Consider the following 22125-nt stretch of genomic DNA (forward strand, 5'->3'; position numbering starts at 1 on the left):
TGTCAACCACTAAGCAGACTCCTGGTGTCAGCCACTAAGTGCACTTATTTTGTCAACTACTAAGTGCACTCCTGGTGTCAGCCACCAAGTGCACTCCTGGTGTCAGCCACCAAGTGCACTAATAGTGTCAGCCACTAAGTGCACTCCTGGTGTCAGCCACTAAGTGCACTAATGGTGACAGCCACTAAGTACACTCCTGGTATCAGCCACTAAGCACACTCCTGGTGTCAGCCACTAAGTGCACTAATGGTGTCAGCCTCTAAGTGCTCTTCTTTTGTCAACCACTAAGCGCACTCCTGGTGTCAGCCACTAAGTGCACTTTTTTTGTCAACAACTAAGTGCCCTCCTGGTGTCAGTCACAAAGTGCACTTCTGGTGTAGGCCACCAAGCGCACTCCTGATGTCAGCCACTAAGTGCACTTCTTTTGTCAACCACTAAGCAGACTCCTGGTGTCAGCCACTAAGTGCACTTCTTTTGTCAACTACTAAGTGGTGTCAGTCACCAAGTGCACTCCTGGTGTCAGCCACCAAGCGCACTCCTGGTGTCAACCACTAAGTGCACTCCTGGTGTCAGCCACTGAGTGCACTAATAGTGTCAGCCACTAAGTGCACTCCTGGTGTCAGCCACTAAGTGCACTAATGGTGTCAGCCACTAAGTACACTCCTGGTATCAGCCACTAAGCACACTCCTGGTGTCAGCCACTAAGTGCACTAATGGTGTCAGCCACTAAGCGCACTCCTGGTATCAGCCACTAAGCGCACTCCTGGTGTCAGCCACTAAGCGCACTCCTGGTGTCAGCCACTAAGTGCACCCCTGGTGTCAGCCACTAAGTGCACTCCTGGTGTCAGCCACTAAGTGCACTCCTGGTGTCAGCCACTAAGTGCACTCCTGTTATAAGCAACTGAGCGCACTCCTGGTGTCAGCCACTAAATGCACTAATGGTCTCAGCCACTAAGCGCACTCCTGGTGTCAGTCACTAAGTGCACTCCTGGTGTCAGCCACTAAACGCACTCCTGGTGTCAGCCACTAAGTGCACTAATGGTGTCAGCCACTAAGTGCACTCCTGGTGTCTGCCACCAAGTACACTCCTGGTTTCAGCCACCAAGTGCACTCCTGGTGTCAGCCACTAAATGCACTCCTGGCGTCAGCCACTAAATGCACTCCTGGCGTCAGCTACTAAGTGCACTCCTGGTGAAAGTTAGAGAGGATGAATAAAGTACAAAGTACACCAATTAACAAATCCACTTTTTGTCATTCCTGTACCTCATCCCTTCCTTTTATTTCTAAATCCCCCATCATTCATTCACTTCCTCCTCCTCAACTTACACCCCATTTCCTCTCACCGCGCACCCCATCATCCACCATCCATCCACCATCCACCATCCATCCATCCATCCATCCATCCATCCATCCATCCACCATCCATCCACCATCCATCCATCCATCCATCCACCATCCACCATCCATCCATCCATCCATCCATCCATCCATCCATCCACCATCCATCCACCATCCATCCATCCACCATCCACCATCCATCCATCCATCCATCCACCATCCATCCACCATCCATCCATCCATCCATCCACCATCCATCCATCTTCCACCATCCACCATCCATCATACATCCACCATACATCCATCCACCCACCATCCATCCATCCATCCATCCATCCACCATCCATCCATCCACCCACCCACCATCCATCCACCATCCACCTTCCTACATCCACCATCCATCCACCCTGTCCCTGGTGTAGTCAATAGCTCCACTGAGTGGGGCCCCGAGGAGGAGCTGGCCCTGGCCGCCAATGAGAGCTCGGTCACGGTGCCAGACCTCAAGTTCAGCACGCGCTACAAGTTTTATTTGAATGCCAAAACGCACAAGGGGGCGGGGCCAGCCGTTACCATGGAAGCGGTCACCATCATGGATGAAGGTAAGAAACAAAAGCCAGTTTGATCATGTTTGTTTCTTTTCACTCAGCGGCTGAAGACAACCCAGCAGACTTATTAGCTCAGCTAGAAATTCAAAATCATATTTTTATATTTCTTCTTTCATTTTCATCAAGTGTAAATCAACTCTTTAGTGCACAACAAAAGTCGGCCAACATCTTTATTTGTTGAAGTCGTGATCATTTTTCTAATCATTAAATAACTGTCCTACAAGTTTGGATGATGTTTTATAGTACACACAGTTAGTACATACAGTAAGTACATGCAGTAAATAAATACAGTGAGTACATGCAGTAAATAAATACAGTAGTACATACAGTAAGTACATACAGTAAGTACATAGAGTTAGTACATTTTCTTACAAAGAATTGGAGGTAGCGTACATTGTAGTTGTTTACAACCATGCATTTCTTTGTCATCAATGTACAAACCCCGTTTCCATATGAGTTGGGAAATTGTGTTAGATGTAAATATAAACAGAATACAATGATTTGCAAATCCTTTTCAACCCATATTCAGTTGAATATGCTACAAAGACAACATATTTGATGTTCAAACTCATAAACATTTTTTTTGTTGCAAATAATCATTAACTTTAGAATTTCATTCCAGCAACACGTGACAAAGAAGTTGGGAAAGGTGGCAATAAATACTGATAACGTTGACGAATGCTCATCAAACACTTGGGAACACCTGTGGGAACATCCCACAGGTGTGCAGGCTGATTGGGAACAGGTGGGTGCCATGATTGGCTATAAAAGCAGCTTCCATGAAATGCTAAGTAATTCACAAACAAGGATGGGCTGAGGGTCACCACTTTGTAAGCAAATTGTCAAACAGTTTTAGAACAACATTTCTCAACGAGCTATTGCAAGAAATTTAGGGATTTTACCATCTACAGTCCGTAAAATCATCAAAAAGTTCAGAAAATCTGGAGAAATCACTGCATGTAAGCGATGATATTACAGACCTTTGATCCCTCAGGCGGTGCTGCATCAAAATGCCACATCAGTGTGTAAAGGATATCACCACATGGGCTCAGGAACACTTCAGAAAACCACTGTCAGTAACTGCAGTTGGTCGCTACATCTGTAAGTGCAAGTTAAAACTATACTATGCAAAGCAAAACCCATTTATCAACATTATCCTGAAACACCGCTGGCTTGGCTGGGCCCGAGATCATCTAAGATGGACTTATGCAAAGTGGAAAAGTGTTCTGTGGTCTGACGAGTCCACATTTCAAATTATATTTGGAAACAGAGGACGTGGTGTCCTCCGGAACAAAGAGGAAAATAACCATTCGGATTGTTATAGACGCAAAGTTGAAAAGCCAGCATCTGTGATGGTATGGGGGTGTATTAGTACCCAAGGCATGGGTAACTTACACATCTGTGAAGGCACCATTTATGCTGAAAGGTACATACAGGTTTTGGAGCAACATATGTTGTCATCCAAGCAACGTTATCATCGACGCTCCTGCTTATTTCAGCAAGACAATGCCAAGCCACGTGTTACAACAGCGTTCACGAGTGAGGGACGAGTGGATCGGGAGATCGACAGGTAATCGTCTTCAGTAATGCGGACCTTGTATCGATTCATTGTGGTGAAGAAGGAGCTGGGCCGGAAGGCAAAGCTCTCAATTTATCGGTCGATCTACGTTCTTATTCTCACCTATGGTCAAGAGCTTTGGGTTATGACCAAAAAGGACAAGATCACGAGTACAAGCGGCCCAAATGAGTTTCCTCCGCCGAGTGGCGGGTCTCTCCCTTAGAGATAGGGTGAGAAGCTCTGCCATCCGGGAGGAGCTTAAAGTAAATCCGCAGCTCCTCCACATGGAGAGAAGCCAGATGAGGTGGTTTGGGCATCTTAAAATAGGACAGCGGAGACCCCGGACTGTTGAAGGACTGAAGCTCTACATAAAACAAGAATGGGAAAGAATTCCACTTTCAAAGCTTCAACAATTAGTTTCCTCAGTTCCCAAACGTTTATTGAGTGTTGTTAAAAGAAAAGGTGATGTAACACAGTGGTGAACATGCCCTTTCCCAACTACTTTGGCACGTGTTGCAACCATGAAATTCTAAGTTAAATATTATTTGCAAAAAAAAAATAAAACATTTTATGAGTTTGAACATCAAATATGTTGTCTTTGTAGCATATTCAACTGAATATGGGTTGAAAAGGATTTGCAAATCATTGTATTCTGTTTATATTTACATCTAACACAATTTCCCAACTCATATGGAAACGGGGTTTGTACTTGGAGTGTGTATATTGTACATATTACATATTCTTATGAAGGTTTCTGTTACTACATGATATATATACTTGCAGTGTGTATATTGTACATATTACATATAGTTATGAAGGTTTATGTTACTACATGATATATATACTTGCAGTGTCTTTATTGTACATATTACATATTTTATGAAGGTGTCTGTTACTACATGATATATATACTTGCAGTGTGTATATAAAACATTGATGGAGGGTTTTTAAGTTTCTTTTAGAAACATTGAAGGCTACAACAGTGACTCACATTAGCTGCATCTTGCAAGCATTTAAAAAAATATATTTCTAGAATCGTAAAAAAACAAACATGTATGTTCTTGATTGTAAACCATAAACAAAATTCCCCCAAAAATGTAAGTAGAAATTGATGCCACAAACGTAATGATCGAACCATTTTCATCAGTTAAGAAATATTTGTTTGTCATGTTGTCAATGTTTCTCTTCTATCTTGATGACAATTATTTATACACGAGTATTCATACACATGATTATTCATACACATTATTATTCATACACATGATTATTCATACACATTATATTTATACACATGAGCATTCATACAAATGATTATTCGTATGCATGATTATTCATACACATGATTATTCATACACATGATTATTCATACGCATGATTATTTATACACATGATTCTTTATACACATGATTACTTTAGCGTGTAAAATGCTGTGGTACATGTTTGAAGAAGCCTCCCAATGTTCCAGAAGACTGTATGCAGCGTGTAGAAAGCAAGGGAAGTGTGATGCTGAGCAGCGTTGGTCCTTCTTGTCCATCTGCATGATGTCATCCATCTAAGCTACATGCCAGCATCACATTTCAACAACAACATACTAGCTAGCTTATCAGATGGAGGAAAAAGAAAAACTTCTCACGTCTGTAGCTGGTTGATGGCAAGATGGCGTAGCTGCGGGCTTTATTTTAGGGCGTGTAGTGAAGCCTGCTTCGAAAAGACGCCTCTTCTCTCCAAACATGGAGTGAGATAGTTCCTCACATCATTGCAAGGACACCTGTTAGCGTAACCACACTTTGAGAGAAGAGCATGATGATGATGACGATGACGATGATGATGATGTATTTGATCCATGCTTGGTTGGGCTGTGTCATCTCACCGTGACTCCGCCCCCTCGCTGTCTCCCCACCTCCTAGCGCCCGTGACTGAAGGTGACGAGCACGTGGGCACAGGACTCAGTGGTAGTTCTAGCCAGGCCAGGCATGCTTTACCTCAGACTAGACCCTGGCATGACCCCCCAGGGTGCTGCCTGCTAGCACCTTAGCACTTCTACCCCAGTTGCATGCAAACAGGAGACAGGACCTCTCCATTTGACCTTTGACCCACATGACAATTGTCTTCTCTCTGTCTCTCTGTGTCGTTCAGCCCCGCCGGCGAGTCCTTTTGGAAGCCTAAATTCCTCCCTGGGCGAGGACGGGCCCCTGATCAGTTGGGAGTACTGGGGCCTGGAGAAAAACCTTTACTTAGAGTACATAGTGGACAACAGTAAGCAAGGTCACTATTACTCCTCATTAGCTCATTCAAGTACAGCTGACATTAAACCATAGCAGCAGTATTTAAACAAAGAGAGGCTGCATGTTTATTATTGCTGTTTGTCTGATGTTTATTAGCAGGTGAATTGTTGTATGGACTCTCACACGCCTGCTGTGTGTCCACCACCATGTCATGTGACTCACATAGTTGTTGTATGGACTCTCACACGCCTGCTGTGTGTCCACCACCATGTCATGTGACTCACATAGTTGTTGTATGGACTCTCACACGCCTGCTGTGTGTCCACCACCATGTCATGTGACTCACATAGTTGTTGTATGGACTCTCACACGCCTGCTGTGTGTCCACCACCATGTCATGTGACTCACATAGTTCTTGTATGGACTCTCACACACCTGCTGTGTGTCCACCACCATGTCATGTGACTCACATAGTTCTTGTATGGACTCTCACACACCTGCTGTGTGTCCACCACCATGTCATGTGACTCACATAGTTGTTGTATGGACTCTCACACGCCTGCTGTGTGTCCACCACCATGTCATGTGACTCACATAGTTGTTGTATGGACTCTCACACGCCTGCTGTGTGTCCACCACCATGTCATGTGACTCACATAGTTCTTGTATGGACTCTCACACACCTGCTGTGTGTCCACCACCATGTCATGTGACTCACAGTTGTTGTATGGACTCTCACACACCTGCTGTGTCCACCACCATTACAGGTGTACCTAAAAGAGTGGCTGTGTGGTGGTATCAGCTCACCTTTACAGGTGTAACTTATAGAGTGGCTGTGGCGGTAGCATCCAAGTCTCCATGATGTCATCACGTTGTTGTGTACGGGCGTCCCTTCCTCCTCGCAGGTGAAGGCGGAGACGGAGTGTGGCAGAAAGAGCTGGTGAACGGGTCTCAGAACTTTGTGCTCAGGGGCCTGAAAGAGGGCCTCTCCTATAAGGTGCGCTTGGTGGCCAAGGGCCACGCCGACCAAGAGCTGCAGCGCTCCCAAGAGCTGACGGTGACGGTGCCAGGTGAGGGTGGCTCTCCTGGGCCCGCTTCAGCCTTGCATGTCGGGCTCGGCCGCGTTCACACTTGTGCTTCTTTAATCTGGTTTGAAAACTGATTAGTGATCTGCTAAGATCCCCATGAAAACGCATTAATTCAACAACGCCTGTACTAAAAAACAGGCGGTGGACTAAGACTGCATGTGGGATTGCAAAAGTGCTGCAAACTAATCTATTGAAGGATGTTGCCATGGAGACACTCTTTTCCTGCCATGCTATGTTGTGGAACATGCAGCACACACCTCCAGTCTGCACCGTCACTCACAAACTGCTCCACACCGTCCACGTTTTAGCAGACACTGAACGTCGTGTGTGCTGCAAGGAGCCAATGTTGTTCACAGTAAAGAGGAGATGACATCGTTGCATGCAAGATCCCTGACATTTTTGTTTCTGACGGTCCAAATATTTGGAGCCATTTGTGCGTAACTGTGCTCGTTTGAATGGACTTTCCAAAGCTTCTCGCTAGAGATGTAAAAAGAGTGGCAACAAAAGGTGGTGACACATCTTGTCTGGACACGCAAGGCAAGTCTTGTCACATTTTGTTGGTGACGAACCCCAAGATGCAGAAATGGTGGCAGGCATTGAATAGGAAAACTTAAATGTAAAAATAAAGAAGAAACACAAACCAAGAACCAGGAACAAACAAACTGGAAGCAGGGAACAGGAACCAGCAAACAGGAAGTAGGAACTAGGAACAGAAAAACTGTGAATAGCTAACGGCTAACAGGAAAATACAAAACAAGGAGCTAGGAGAAAGTAAACTACAAATAGCTAACAGGAAGAGCTTTCCGCTACGACGTCAGCGACAAGGACAAGTAGTAGCACGACAGGTAGTAGCTGTAACGTCATCGACACCACGCGACAATACTCCAACACCGAGTGGAGGACAAAGCAGGTTTACATAGTGCCTGGCTGTTTGATACCAGGTGTGGCCAGGTGCCAATCAGCCACAGCAGAGGGGACACAGCACCCAGGGAGAACAGCAGGAAATAAAGACAAAATAAGAGCGCTGACAGGAAATAAGACAAACAGAGGAAAAACTAAAACATGATCAAACTGTCAGGGAGTCTATTCATCAGCACACATGGCAAGTTTATTTATCAGCACACATGGCAAGTACACCACATGACACAAAGGTAAAACTACAAATAAAAGTCATCCTAATTAATATGAAAAGATTCGTCACAAAACTTTCATCATGCCAGTGAACATCAAAGAGTTGAGATACTTTTGTATTCACAAGTGTGGATTTGAACATTGCCAATGTTGAGGTCTGTCTCACATCTTTAAGAAGTCTATTCCACATTTTGGGAGCATGAAAGTGAAACTCAGCCTCACCATGGATGCTCCTGACTGTAAGCACTACTGATGTTAGCATCTCCACTACTGATGTTAGCATCTTCACTACTGATGTTAGCATCTCCACTACTGATGTTAGCATCTTCACTACTGATGTTAGCATCTCCACTACTGATGTTAGCATCTTCACTACTGATGTTAGCATCTCCACTACTGATGTTAGCATCTTCACTACTGATGTTAGCATCTTCACTACTGATGTTAGCATCTCCACTACTGATGTTAGCATCTTCACTACTGATGTTAGCATCTCCACTACAGATGTTAGCATCTCCGCTGCTGATGTTAGCATCTCCACTACTGATGTTAGCATCTTCACTACTGATGTTAGCATCCCCACTACTGATGTTAGCATCTCCACTACTGATGTTAGCATCTCCGCTACTGATGTTAGCATCTCCGCTGCTGATGTTAGCATCTCCACTACTGATGTTAGCATCTCCAGACAGTGTATGTAGTGAAGTGTACGGTGATGTGCTGCATGTATCATGATCAATAGTATAGTCACTCACTCCAGTACATTTGCTCCAGCTGGCTGGGGATGTTTTAGGTTTATTTGGGTAAGCACTCCATTAATTTGACATAGCTTGGCTCAAAATTTCAAATTTGCAGCGGGACCATGTCACACTCTCTCGGCTTCTGTCCGCTCCAACGTTTCAGCCTCTTCTTCTTGCTCACTTCTGTAAGCAGCAGGTCATCCTCCCTATTCTCAGCTTCAAAAAGATACGGTTGTGAATCTTCATGTGTCCAAAAATAGTTGTCTGTTGCCAAGTCTGCCATGATCAGAAAACACTCTCGCGTGTTTGTTTGTGGAAGTAGGAACACACAATAGATGGCGGAAGTCGGAAACAGAAATACATGTGCCAGAAAAGAAAGTCTTGCTGTTAATTAAAATGACCAAAAACAGTAAATATTGTACATGTTACATATTTTTATGAAGGTGTATGTTACTACATTATATATATATATATATATACATATATACTGTATATATATATATATATATATATATATATATATATATATATATATATATATATATATAATCAATCATTCAATCAATGTTTACTTATATAGCCCTAAATCACTAGTGTCTCAAAGGGCTGCACAAACCACTACGACATCCTCGGTAGGCCCACATAAGGGCAAGGAAAACTCACACCCAGTGGGACGTCGGTGATAATGATGACTATGTGAACCTTGGAGAGGAGGAAAGCAATGGATGTCGAGCGGGTCTAACATGATACTGTGAAAGTTCAATCCATAATGGATCCAACACAGTCGCAAGAGTCCAGTCCAAAGCGGATCCAACACAGCAGCGAGTGTCCCGTTCACAGCGGAGCCAGCAGGAAAACATCCCAAGCGGAGGCGGATCAGCAGCGCAGAGATGTCCCCAGCCGATACACAGGCGAGCAGTACATGGCCACAGGATCGGACCGGACCTTCTCCACAAGGGAGAGTGGGACATAGAAGAAAAAGAAAAGAAACGGCAGATCAACTGGTCTAAAAAGGGAGTCTATTTAAAGGCTAGAGTATACAAATGAGTTTTAAGGTGAGACTTAAATGCTTCTACTGAGGTGGCATCTCGAACTTTTACCGGGAGGGCATTCCAGAGTACTGGAGCCCGAAATGAAAACGCTCTATAGCCCACAGACTTTTTTTGGGCTTTGGGAATCACTAATAAGCCGGAGTCCTTTGAACGCAGATTTCTTGCCGAGACATATGGTACAATACAATCGGCAAGATAGGATGGAGATAGGCCGTGTAGTATTTTATACGTAAGTAGTAAAACCTTAAAGCCACATCTTAAGTGCACAGGAAGCCAGTGCAGGTGAGCCAGTACAGGTGTAATGTGATCAAACTTTCTTGTTCTTGTCAAAAGTCTAGCAGCCGCATTTTGTACCAACTGTAATCTTTTAATGCTAGACATGGGGAGACCCGAAAATAGTACGTTACAGTAATCGAGACGAGACGTAACAAACGCATGGATAATGATCTCAGCGTCTTTAGTGGACAGAATGGAGCGAATTTTAGCGATATTACGGAGATGAAAGAAGGCCGTTTTAGTAACGCTTTTAATGTGTGACTCAAAGGAGAGAGTTGGGTCGAAGATAACACCCAGATTCTTTACCGTGTAGCCTTGTTTAATTGTTTGGTTGTCAAATGTTAGAGTTGTATCATTAAATAGAGGTCCTTGTCTAGCAGGACCGATAATCAGCATTTCCGTTTTTTGGGCATTGAGTTGCAAAAAGTTAGCGGACATCCATTGTTTAATTTCATTAAGACACGCCTCCAGCTGACTACAATCCTGCGTGTTGGTCAGCTTTAGGGGCATGTAGAGTTGGGTGTCATCAGCATAACAGTGAAAGCTAATACCGTATTTGCGTATGATGTCACCTAGCGGCAGCATGTAGATGCTGAAGAGTGCAGGGCCAAGGACCGAACCCTGGGGAACTCCACACGTTACCTTAACGTAGTCCGAGGTCACATTGTTATGGGAGACGCACTGCATCCTATCAGTAAGATAAGAGTTAAACCAAGACAGGGCTAAGTCTGACATACCAATTTGTGTTTTGATACATTCTAATAAAATATTATGATCAACGGTATCGAAAGCAGCGCTAAGATCGAGGAGCAGCAACATAGATGACGCATCAGAATCCATCGTTAGCAATAGATCATTAGTCATTTTTGCGAGGGCTGTCTCCGTGGAGTGATTTGCCCTGAAACCGGATTGAAAGGTTTCACATAGATTGTTAGACACTAAGTGTTCATTTAACTGCTCCGCAACAATTTTTTCGAGGATTTTTGAAATAAAGGGAAGGTGAGACACCGGTCGGTAGTTTACCATGAGGTCAGGATCGAGGTTAGGTCTTTTAAGAAGAGGATGAATAACCGCTTTTTTGAATGCTAGGGGAACAGTGCCCGAGGAAAGTGATAAGTTTATAATATTTAGCACTGATGGACCTAATAATACAAAGAGCTCCTTGATCAGTTTCCCAGGAAGTGGGTCAAGTAAACATGTTGTTTGTTTTATTCCATTTACACGTTGTAACAATTCCTCTAATGTTATTTCCTCAAAGCAAGAGAAACTATTTTGGAGGGCAGTATCCGCCGTATATACCATCGTATCAGTGTTAATAGAACCCAGTTGTAGCTGGGACGCATTGTCTTTAATCTCCTTTCTAATAACTTCAATTTTCTTACTAAAGAATTGCATAAAGTCATCAGCTGAGTGGGTGGAGCTACTGGAAGGAGTCCCTTGTTGGGTTAGCGATGCTACCGTACTAAACAAAAATTTAGGATCGTTTTTATTACGGTGGATGAGATTTGAGTAATATTTAGCTTTAGCTAAGGTAAGCATGCGTTTATAAGTTATTAAACTATCACTCCATGCTTGATGGTGCACCTCAAGTTTAGTCGTGCGCCATTTGCGTTCCAGCTTTCTACATAATAATTTCTGAGCTCTAGTTTCTTCTGTAAACCACGGGGTACGCTTTTTTGGAGCCTTTTTTAACTTTAGCGGTGCTATGTTATCAATGGTTTCGCGCAGGCCGTGGTTAAAGTTGTTAGTGAGGTTATCAATAGAGCCCGCATACTTTGGGAATGGTGCCATTACCAAGGGCAGTAGGTCAGCAAGAGTTGTCGTTGTGGCCGTATTAATGTTGCGGCTGCTATAGCAGTTATTATTATTATTAGTTTGCCGAACATGCGTCTGAACCTCGAATTTTATAAGGTAATGATCGGACAATACTTTAGTATACGGGAGTATCGTAACTTTGGAAACGGTGATACCCCTGACAAGCACTAGGTCTATTGTATTACCGTTGCGATGCGTGGGTTCATTTATTATTTGTGTGAGACCACAGCTATCAATTATAGTCTGGAGCGCTACGCATGGTGGGTCCGATGGGGTATTCATATGGATATTAAAGTCCCCCATTATGATTATATTATCGGCGTGTGTCACTAGATCAGCAACGAACTCTGAGAATTCATTGATAAAGTCCGAATAGGGCCCTGGGGGGCGGTAGATAACAGCCAGGTGTAGAGGCAGCGGTGTGACAGACCTCATAGTAAGCACCTCAAACGATTTATAATTATTATTTATGTTAGGACTAAGGTTAAAGTTTTCGTTGTATATTAGTGCGACCCCCCCCACCCCTTTTCAGAGGACGGGCAATATGCGCATGTGTAAAGTTAGGAGGACATGCCTCGTTTAGCGCAAAAAAGTCGTTTGGTTTAAGCCAGGTTTCGCTGAGACCGATGACGTTAACATTGTTGTCTCTGATGATATCATTAACTAACAACGTTTTGGGAGACAATGATCTTATGTTTAAAAAAACTATATTATAGGTAGTGGGCTGTTTTAGGGAATTTTTGATCAAATTATCCGTAGTAGAAATATTAATAATGTTGTGTTTATTATGCCCAGTGCATTTAGTATAATTACGACCATATCTAGGAATTGATACGACGGGAATTTTCCGATTGTTTGTTTGTTGCTTTGATAAACTGCACGCATCATAGTTAGCCACCTCAGTAAAACACATGTCCAACTCTGAAACACTCAAAGCAGAAAAAACTTGTTCTAATTTAACTGACTCCTTACCCAGACCAGTAGTCTCGCATCTTCCATTTAAATCCGGCTTCAGGATGGAGGGCAGTGGTGTTCTGTGGGGATTAGCCTTCTGCTTTGTTTTTAGCCCCGCTCGGCATCCGCGTTTCCGATCACACCGCTGGCGTCTGCTCCGTAGACGGCCCCCGCTGCTACTATATTCCCCTGCTTCACAGGCCGCTGGATGTAGCCGTCGACGTATTCCCGTGCTAGTTAGCAGGTCTAGCAAGCACGCGCCTATCAGTCCAAAACGGCCCGATCTGTCCACATCCAGAAGTGTCTGGCGGTCGTACGTGATCACGGAGTGACCACGATGTGAGCCAGCCATAAAGTTTGTAGAATTGTCCGGTATTTCTGCCAAATGTTCCATATTTAGGAGGAGCTCCTCGATGTCGCAGCCCTTCCGGGCGCCGACATCTTGGAATCTATGTATATATATATATATATATATATATATATATATATATATATATATATATATATATATATATATATATACTTGCAGTGTGTATATTGTACATATTACATATTGTTTTGTCTGTTACTACATTATATATATATATATATACTGGCAGTGTGTATTTTTTACATTTATATATATATATATATATATATATATATATATATATATATATATCTTCCATTAGTGACATCTTGGGAGCATTTTATCATCTTTAAACAGTAAAAAAAGTGTTTTAATTGCCATAATAATTGTGAATGATAGACAAAATAGATAAAGCGTTCTTCAAACTATGGAAAATTCTAGAAATGACATGTAAAAAGTGGTTGTACACATTATGTTTGGGGAAACGGTGTTCAGACTAACCCAACAAGTGTGAACGCGGTCTCGGCTCGGTGGGGAAGTGGTATGCCATGCGAGGTGTTCACCATGTCGCTGTGTAGCTCAATCGGGCATGGACTCTAGTCTAGTCTAGTGCTTGTGCTAGCGCTCATTTAGATGCTTGTACTCATATTTGCACGTCACCTACTCTAAACGTACGTGTGTGTGTGTGCATGTGTGCATGTGTGTGTGTGTGTGTGTGCATGTGTGTGTGTGTGTGTGCGCATGTGTGTGTGTACATAGTTGACATCCCACTCCTACCTTTGTCAGCATGAAGGTGCTTAGAGCAAGTGATCAAGACTGCTGAGTGGACACTAAAAGCCAGCAGGGTTTCATTGCAAGTGGTTCTTGATGGCCACGCCTCCAACCTTCCTTCTCCTCCTTGATGGCCACGCCTCCAACCTTCCTTCCCCTCCTTGATGGCCACGCCTCCAACATTCCTTCTCTTCCTTCTCCTCCTCTCTCGCCAGCCGTGGCCAGCAGGCAGGTGGACATCGCCACCCAGGGATGGTTCATCGGCCTCATGTGCGCCATCGCCCTCCTCATCCTCATCATCCTCATCATCTGCTTCATCCAGAGGAACAAGGGAGGCAAATATCCAGGTAGGGATGTTGTTGTTGTTGTTTTAATGACAGCTTTGTTCCAACACAAAGATGTTAGGTGGGACACAGATGTTCAGTTTTGAAAAATTGACAGATGGCACAGTTCCTGTCTTCACAATAAAAGCCCCGCTTCATCCTGCCTGCTCTAACAGAATAAGAGTCTCAGAAAGGTAGCAAGCTAGGAAGTTTGCCGCCAATATATTTCTTGTAAAGTGTATGAAAAGAAGTATGGAAGATGGACTAACTTTCATGTGGTATTGGACAGAACAGAGGACTTTTTTATTCCTCCATGTGAAAAAGGGGAGGTTCTCATCCCTACTGTCTGATTCCAATCAATGCAAGTCATCACCATCACAGCAACTTATATTCTTATCTTCATGGAAAAAACATGCTGGTATTATCATGGAACACTTTTATCTTCTTAACCTCTTTCATAAATACATGAATATAAATGATATATATGAATGATCCTCCACTTGCTACATTGAAAAGTTAAACTGTCTGTTGGATCAAGACTGGGTTGTGTTGACTTGGGACTGGGTTCTGTTGGATCAGGACTGGGTTATTTTGGATCAAGACTGGGTTCTGTCGGATCAAGACTGGGTTATTTTGGATCAAGACTGGGTTCTGTTGACTTGGGACTGGGTTCTGTTGACTTGGGCTGAAGAGGCCTTTTGTTCGCCCACAGTGAAGGAGAAGGAGGACGCACATACCGACCCAGAGTTCCAGCCCATGAAGGATGAAGATTGCACTTTTGGGGAATACAGGTGAGAGAACAAGCTCCACCCCAGAGTCCTTTGACACGCCCTCTTTCCCCCACTTCCACCTGACAATGATCACCTGAGCACCAACACCAGGAAGTGTCTCCAGTACCACAAAGCACAAGATCCTTTTGTCCTTGCTCTTCTTGGCCTTTGGAAGCTTCCTGGATGGCACATACTGTATGTACAGTCCTGGATGGCACATACTGTATGTACAGTCCTGGATGGCACATAGTGTATGTACAGTCCTGGATGGCACATACTGTATGTACAGTCCTTGATGGCACATAGTATATGTACAGTCCTGGATGGCACATACTGTATGTACAGCCCTGGATGGCACATAGTGTATATACAGTCCTGGATGGCACATACTGTATGTACTGTCCTGGATGGCACATACTGTATGTACAGTCCTGGATGGCACATAGTGTATGTACAGTCCTGGATGGCACATACTGTATGTACAGTCCTGGATGGCACATAGTGTATGTACAGTCCTGGATGGCACTTACTGTATGTACTGTCCTGGATGGCACATACTGTATGTACAGTCCTGGATGGCACATACTGTATGTACAGTCTAGGATGGCACATAGTGTATGTACAGTCCTGGATGGCACATAGTGTATGTACAGTCCTGGATGGCACATACTGTATGTACAGTCCTGGATGGCACATAGTGTATGTACAGTCCTGGATGGCACATACTGTATGTACAGTCCTGGATGGCACATAGTGTATGTACAGTCCTGGATGGCACTTACTGTATGTACTGTCCTGGATGGCACATACTGTATGTACTGTCCTGGATGGCACATACTGTATGTACAGTCCTGGATGGCACATACTGTATGTACAGTCTAGGATGGCACATAGTGTATGTACAGTCCTGGATGGCACTTACTGTATGTACAGTCCTGGATGGCACATACTGTATGTACAGTCCTGGATGGCACATAGTGTATGTACAGTCCTGGATGGCACTTACTGTATGTACTGTCCTGGGTGGCACATACTGTATGTACTGTCCTGGATGGCACATACTGTATGTACAGTCCTGGATGGCACATACTGTATGTACAGTCTAGGATGGCACATAGTGTATGTACAGTCCTGGATGGCACATACTGTATGTACAGTCCTGGATGGCACATAGTGTATGTACAGTCCTGGATGGCACTTACTGTATGTACTGTCCTGGATGGCACATACTGTATGTACTCTCCTGGATGGCACATACTGTATGTACAGTCCTGGATGGCACATACTGTATGTACAGTCTAGGATGGCACATAGTGTATGTACAGTCCTGGATGGCACATACTGTATGTACAGTCCTGGATGGCACATAGTGTATGTACAGTCCTGGATGGCACTTACTGTATGTACTGTCCTGGATGGCACATACTGTATGTACTGTCCTGGATGGCACATACTGTATGTACAGTCCTGGATGGCACATACTGTATGTACAGTCTAGGATGGCACATAGTGTATGTACAGTCCTGGATGGCACTTACTGTATGTACAGTCCTGGATGGCACATACTGTATGTACAGTCCTGGATGGCACATAGTGTATGTACAGTCCTGGATGGCACTTACTGTATGTACTGTCCTGGGTGGCACATACTGTATGTACTGTCCTGGATGGCACATACTGTATGTACAGTCCTGGATGGCACATACTGTATGTACAGTCTAGGATGGCACATAGTGTATGTACAGTCCTGGATGGCACATACTGTATGTACAGTCCTGGATGGCACATAGTGTATGTACAGTCCTGGATGGCACTTACTGTATGTACTGTCCTGGATGGCACATACTGTATGTACTCTCCTGGATGGCACATACTGTATGTACAGTCCTGGATGGCACATACTGTATGTACAGTCTAGGATGGCACATAGTGTATGTACAGTCCTGGATGGCACATAGTGTATGTACAGTCCTGGATGGCACATACTGTATGTACAGTCCTGGATGGCACATACTGTATGTACAGTCCTGGATGGCACACAGTGTATGTACAGTCCTGGATGGCACTTACTGTATGTACTGTCCTGGATGGCACATACTGTATGTACAGTCTAGGATGGCACATAGTGTATGTACAGTCCTGGATGGCACATACTGTATGTACAGTCCTGGATGGCGCATAGTGTATGTACAGTCCGGGATGGCACATACTGTATGTACAGTCTTGGATGGCACATACTGTAGTGTATCAGCCTCCTTGCTGTCAGAAGCAGGATTGTTCAGGTTCTCAGGATAAAGGTCCTCTCTGTGACATACAAATACTTCCTTTGCAACACAAAGTGTCCCTAAGCTCCTCCTCTTCTGTAATAAGCTGCTGCATGCACTCGGACTGTAAGCTGACATTTGGTCCAGTAATGGAACACAAACTTAAAACTGCCTGCTCTCCCATCAATAAGGTCAGCCTGCTTCACACTGCAGGTTCTTTACCAGGTTTTTCTGCCCACACGCCACCGTTTCTTCAATTTTCTTATGTCCATGTGAACAATTATGAACTGTTCACATCCCATCCAGGCCTCTTTGGTACGTGGGCTTGATTGGACTTGACTGGACTTGATTGGACGTGTCCCACTGCTCGCTCACAGCAGGGTAGAGTGGGAAATATGTTAGGTCAGGAAAAAACACAGAGGCTATTTCATCCCTACAAGCCTGTTTTGCAGGTTTCCCCGAGCAGGGAAACCTGGGAAACAGGCTTGTAGGGATGAAATAGCCTCTGTATGACCTATCGTATGTATATATACACACATATATATGTATATACATATATGTATGTATGTATGTGTGTATGCTTCCTCAATGTCAACAGGTTGCATTCGTCCAACCAGAAGGTCACCAAAAAGTGACGAGTGTTTTAATAATTGGCCAAAATAAACAGCTACAAAATGGTTGACAAGGGAGCAGAAAACAGGTGAAAGTCAAATGTTTTAGGAACTGACATTTAAGCAAAAGATCCTGCAGAGCCAAATATTTGTCCTTCTACTTCTTCTACGTGCATCATTTGCTCCTACAATCTTGACTTTGATCGCACAAAAGCCCTGAAATGTAGCAGGACTAGACTGGAAGACATTTTTACTTGTGCCAACTCTGCAGTGTTTTCTCATCACAAACTAATTTTTTATGTTTTTGTCATGTGAACAACAACTAAAAAGATCGGATTTGACCCAAAACGACCCCAATTGGCGGTGGAAACCTGCAGTGTGAACCTGTGTGGCCCAGCAAATGTTCCATCCCTCACCTGGACCACAGCATCCATCCAGACTTGACTCTTGCTATTAGCATCCATCCAGACTTGGCTCTTGCTATTAGCATCCATCCAGACTTGACTCTTGCTATTAGCATCCATCCAGACTTGGCTCTTGCTACTAGCATCCATCCAGACTTGGCTATTGCCATTAGCATCCATCCAGACTTGACTCTTGCTATTAACATCCTTCCAGACTTGACTCTTGCTATTAGCATCCATCCAGACTTGACTCTTGCTATTAGCATCCATCCAGACTTGGCTCTTGCTATTAGCATCCATCCAGACCTGGCTCTTGCTACTAGCATCCATCCAGGCTTGACTCTTGCTATTAGCATCCATCCAGACTTGACTCTTGCTATTAGTATCCATCCAGACTTGACTCTTGCTATTAGTGTCCTTCCAGACTTGACTCTTGCTATTAGCATCCATCCAGACTTGACTCTTGCTATTAGTATCCATCCAGACTTGACTCTTGCTATTAGTATCCTTCCAGACTTGACTCTTGCTATTAGCATCCATCCAGACTTGACTCTTGCTATTAGCATCCATCCAGACTTGACTCTTGCTATTAGCATCCATCCAGACTTGACTCTTGCTATTAGCATCCATCCAGACTTGGCTCTTGCTATTAGCATCCATCCAGACCTGGCTCTTGCTACTAGCATCCATCCAGGCTTGACTCTTGCTATTAGCATCCATCCAGACTTGACTCTTGCTATTAGCATCCATCCAGACTTGACTCTTGCTATTAGTATCCTTCCAGACTTGACTCTTGCTATTAGCATCCATCCAGACTTGACTCTTGCTATTAGCATCCATCCAGACTTGGCTCTTGCTATTGGCATCCATCCAGACCTGGCTCTTGCTACTAGCATCCATCCAGGCTTGACTCTTGCTATTAGCATCCATCCAGACTTGACTCTTGCTATTAGCATCCATCCAGACTTGACTCTTGCTATTAGCATCCATCCAGACTTGACTCTTGCTATTAGCATCCATCCAGACTTGACTCTTGCTATTAGCATCCATCCAGACTTGACTCTTGCTATTGGCATCCATCCAGACTTGACTCTTGCTATTAGCATCCATCCAGACTTGGCTCTTGCTATTAGCATCCATCCAGACCTGGCTCTTGCTACTAGCATCCATCCAGGCTTGACTCTTGCTATTAGCATCCATCCAGACTTGACTCTTGCTATTAGCATCCTTCCAGACTTGACTCTTGCTATTAGCATCCATCCAGACTTGACTCTTGCTATTAGCATCCATCCATCCAGACTTGGTTCTTGCTATTAGCATCCATCCAGACCTGGCTCTTGCTACTAGCATCCATCCAGGCTTGACTCTTGCTATTAGCATCCATCCAGACTTGACTCTTGCTATTAGCATCCATCCAGACTTGACTCTTGCTATTAGCATCCATCCAGACTTGACTCTTGCTATTAGCATCCATCCAGACTTGACTCTTGCTATTAGCATCCATCCAGACTTGACTCTTGCTATTAGCACCCATCCAGACTTGACTCTTGCTATTAGCATCCATCCAGACCTGGCTCTTGCTATTAGCATCCATCCAGACTTGACTCTTGCTATTAGCATCCATCCAGACTTGACTGTTGCTATTAGCATCCATCCAGACTTGACTCTTGCTATTAGCATCCATCCAGACTTGACTGTTGCTATTAGCATCCAACCTGGGTTCCAGGCTGCACCTTCATTTAAAAAGAGAAGCACTTCCTAAAGAACATTTCTGAGGATGAGTTGAGTTGTTTGGCCCGTGTTGAATGTCTTTTGGATTTGAGGACCCTCATGTGCACAAACTAAACATTTATTTTCAAAAGTACTTGTTTTATTTTTGATACTTTTTGGGGGGTAATATTAATTTGTGCAAAGCTGTGATGAGAAGTTTGTGTGTCCTTGCAGAGGAAATATAGAACATGCAGCATGTGTGTGATGTCTAGGAAGTCTGGCAACTCAAAGTACAATTCCTTGAAATGAAGGCAGTATAATATTATAATATTACAGTAGCTATGAAGGCAGTATAATATTATAATATTACAGATGCTATGAAGACAGTATAATATTATAATATTACAGATGCTATAAAGACAGTATAATATTATAATATTGTTGACGCATATTTGTGCCAAGAATATGAAGAAAGATGATGGCCACACAATAAATAATATCATGTTGTCATGTTATGCCAAAAAGTCCAAATATAATGAGAAAAAAAGTTGCAATCATAATATTACAATGAAATCATATATTTTTCCGAAATTAGTTGTTACATTCAATCTTATTCTTCTAATATTAGTTAATGTAATATTCATTTATTTAATTGTTTTTCTCGTAACATTGCAACATTTTTTGTCATTTTTATTGCCGTCAAACGATTATTTTTGGATGAATTACACTCATGAATTTTGATTAATCTTGATTAATCGAGGTAAAATGTTTGCTTGCATATTTTAAATTAACTTCAAGAAGGACACTAATATTTTGACACTAATGCTATTTTATTGTCATTAATTATGATTTAAATGCGTTATTTAAATGATTCTATTTTTGTAATATATATATATATGTATATATATATATATATATAAATACACACACATATATATATATATATATATATATATATATATATATATATATATATTAATTTTTTTTTTTCTTAATTTGGTAAGAGTTGATCTAAGTCTAGTCAGCTTGTATTTTGGAGTGATACCTGCACAGCAGTCGTAGTCTCCTCAGGACAGGGGTCAGCAACCCGCGGCTCTTTATCACCGCCCTAGTGGCTCTCAGGAGTCACAAATGTATGAAAAATGCAAAAAGATGAGAGGAAAAAATTATTAAAAATATATTTTTTTATTAATATGGTTTCTGTAGGAGGACAAACATGACACAAACCTCCCTAATTGCTATAAAGCACACTGTTTGTATTAAACATGCTTCACTGATTTGAGTATTTGGCGAGCGCCGTTTTGTCCTACTAATTTTGGCGGTCCTTGAACTCACCCTAGTTTGTTTACATGCATAACTTTTTCCCACTTTCTAAAACGTGTTTTATGCCACTTCTTTTTCCGTCTCATTTTTTCCACCAAACTTTTAATGTTGTGCATGAATGCACAAAGGTGAGTTTTGTTGATGTTATTGACTTGTGTGGAGTGCTAATCAGACATATTTGGTCACTGCATGAGTGCAAGCTAATTGATGCTAACATGCTATTTAGGCTAGCTGTATGTACATATTGCATCATTATGCCTCATTTGTAGCTATATTTGAGCTCATTTGGTTTCCTTCAAGTCCTCTTAATTCATTTTATATCTCATGTCACACTATCTGTATGTAATATGGCTTTAATTTTTTTTCGGCTCCAGACATATTGGTTTTTGTATTTTTGGTCCAATGTGGCTCTTTCAACATTTTAAGTTGCCGACCCCTGCACTAGTGGAGTACTTCCCCCAGTATTCAATAATTGTGATTAATCTGGGCTTATTCATGATGAATGCATTATTTGTGTGATTAATCACATCAGTTAATGTGTCAGATTTGGCAGCCCTGGAAATTTTACAACAACAAAAAATGTTTTTAATTGTTGTTACTTGTATAGTTTTGTATATTCAGGTCAAAACAGTACCGTGTGTTTTTGGTTCCTAAATATAAATTAGAAGTATTTCTAGGAAACAAAAAAAAATGTGTCTCTCCAAGTTGAATGTTTGGCCACTCTCAACCTGATCCGTCTCACCTGTGGGAGAGGTAAGAGTGTGTCATGTGACCTCACAGTCTCATGTGACATCTGGGTGTGACAGTGCTGGTGTCAC

The 22125-nt window shown here is 42.9% G+C and overlaps 1 protein-coding gene across 13 annotated transcripts in view; it reads left to right on the forward strand.

The window, feature by feature from the left end:
• The window catches only part of LOC133563096 (neuronal cell adhesion molecule-like), a 186042-nt gene that overhangs the window by 157917 nt on the left and 6000 nt on the right, over window positions 1–22125 (forward strand). For 6 of the 13 annotated variants that reach the window (XM_061917033.1, XM_061917032.1, XM_061917036.1 and 3 more), the window contains 5 exons: window positions 1761–1937; window positions 5638–5766; window positions 6632–6796; window positions 14118–14249; window positions 14938–15016. In XM_061917033.1, coding sequence (XP_061773017.1) covers window positions 1761–1937; window positions 5638–5766; window positions 6632–6796; window positions 14118–14249; window positions 14938–15016 — 682 coding nt within the window. The other 7 variants (XM_061917041.1, XM_061917042.1, XM_061917035.1 and 4 more) reach the window with 6 other exon arrangements.

This window comes from Nerophis ophidion, linkage group LG12 (genome assembly GCF_033978795.1).
Source record: "Nerophis ophidion isolate RoL-2023_Sa linkage group LG12, RoL_Noph_v1.0, whole genome shotgun sequence".
In the NCBI taxonomy this organism is placed as follows: Eukaryota; Metazoa; Chordata; class Actinopteri; order Syngnathiformes; family Syngnathidae; genus Nerophis; species Nerophis ophidion.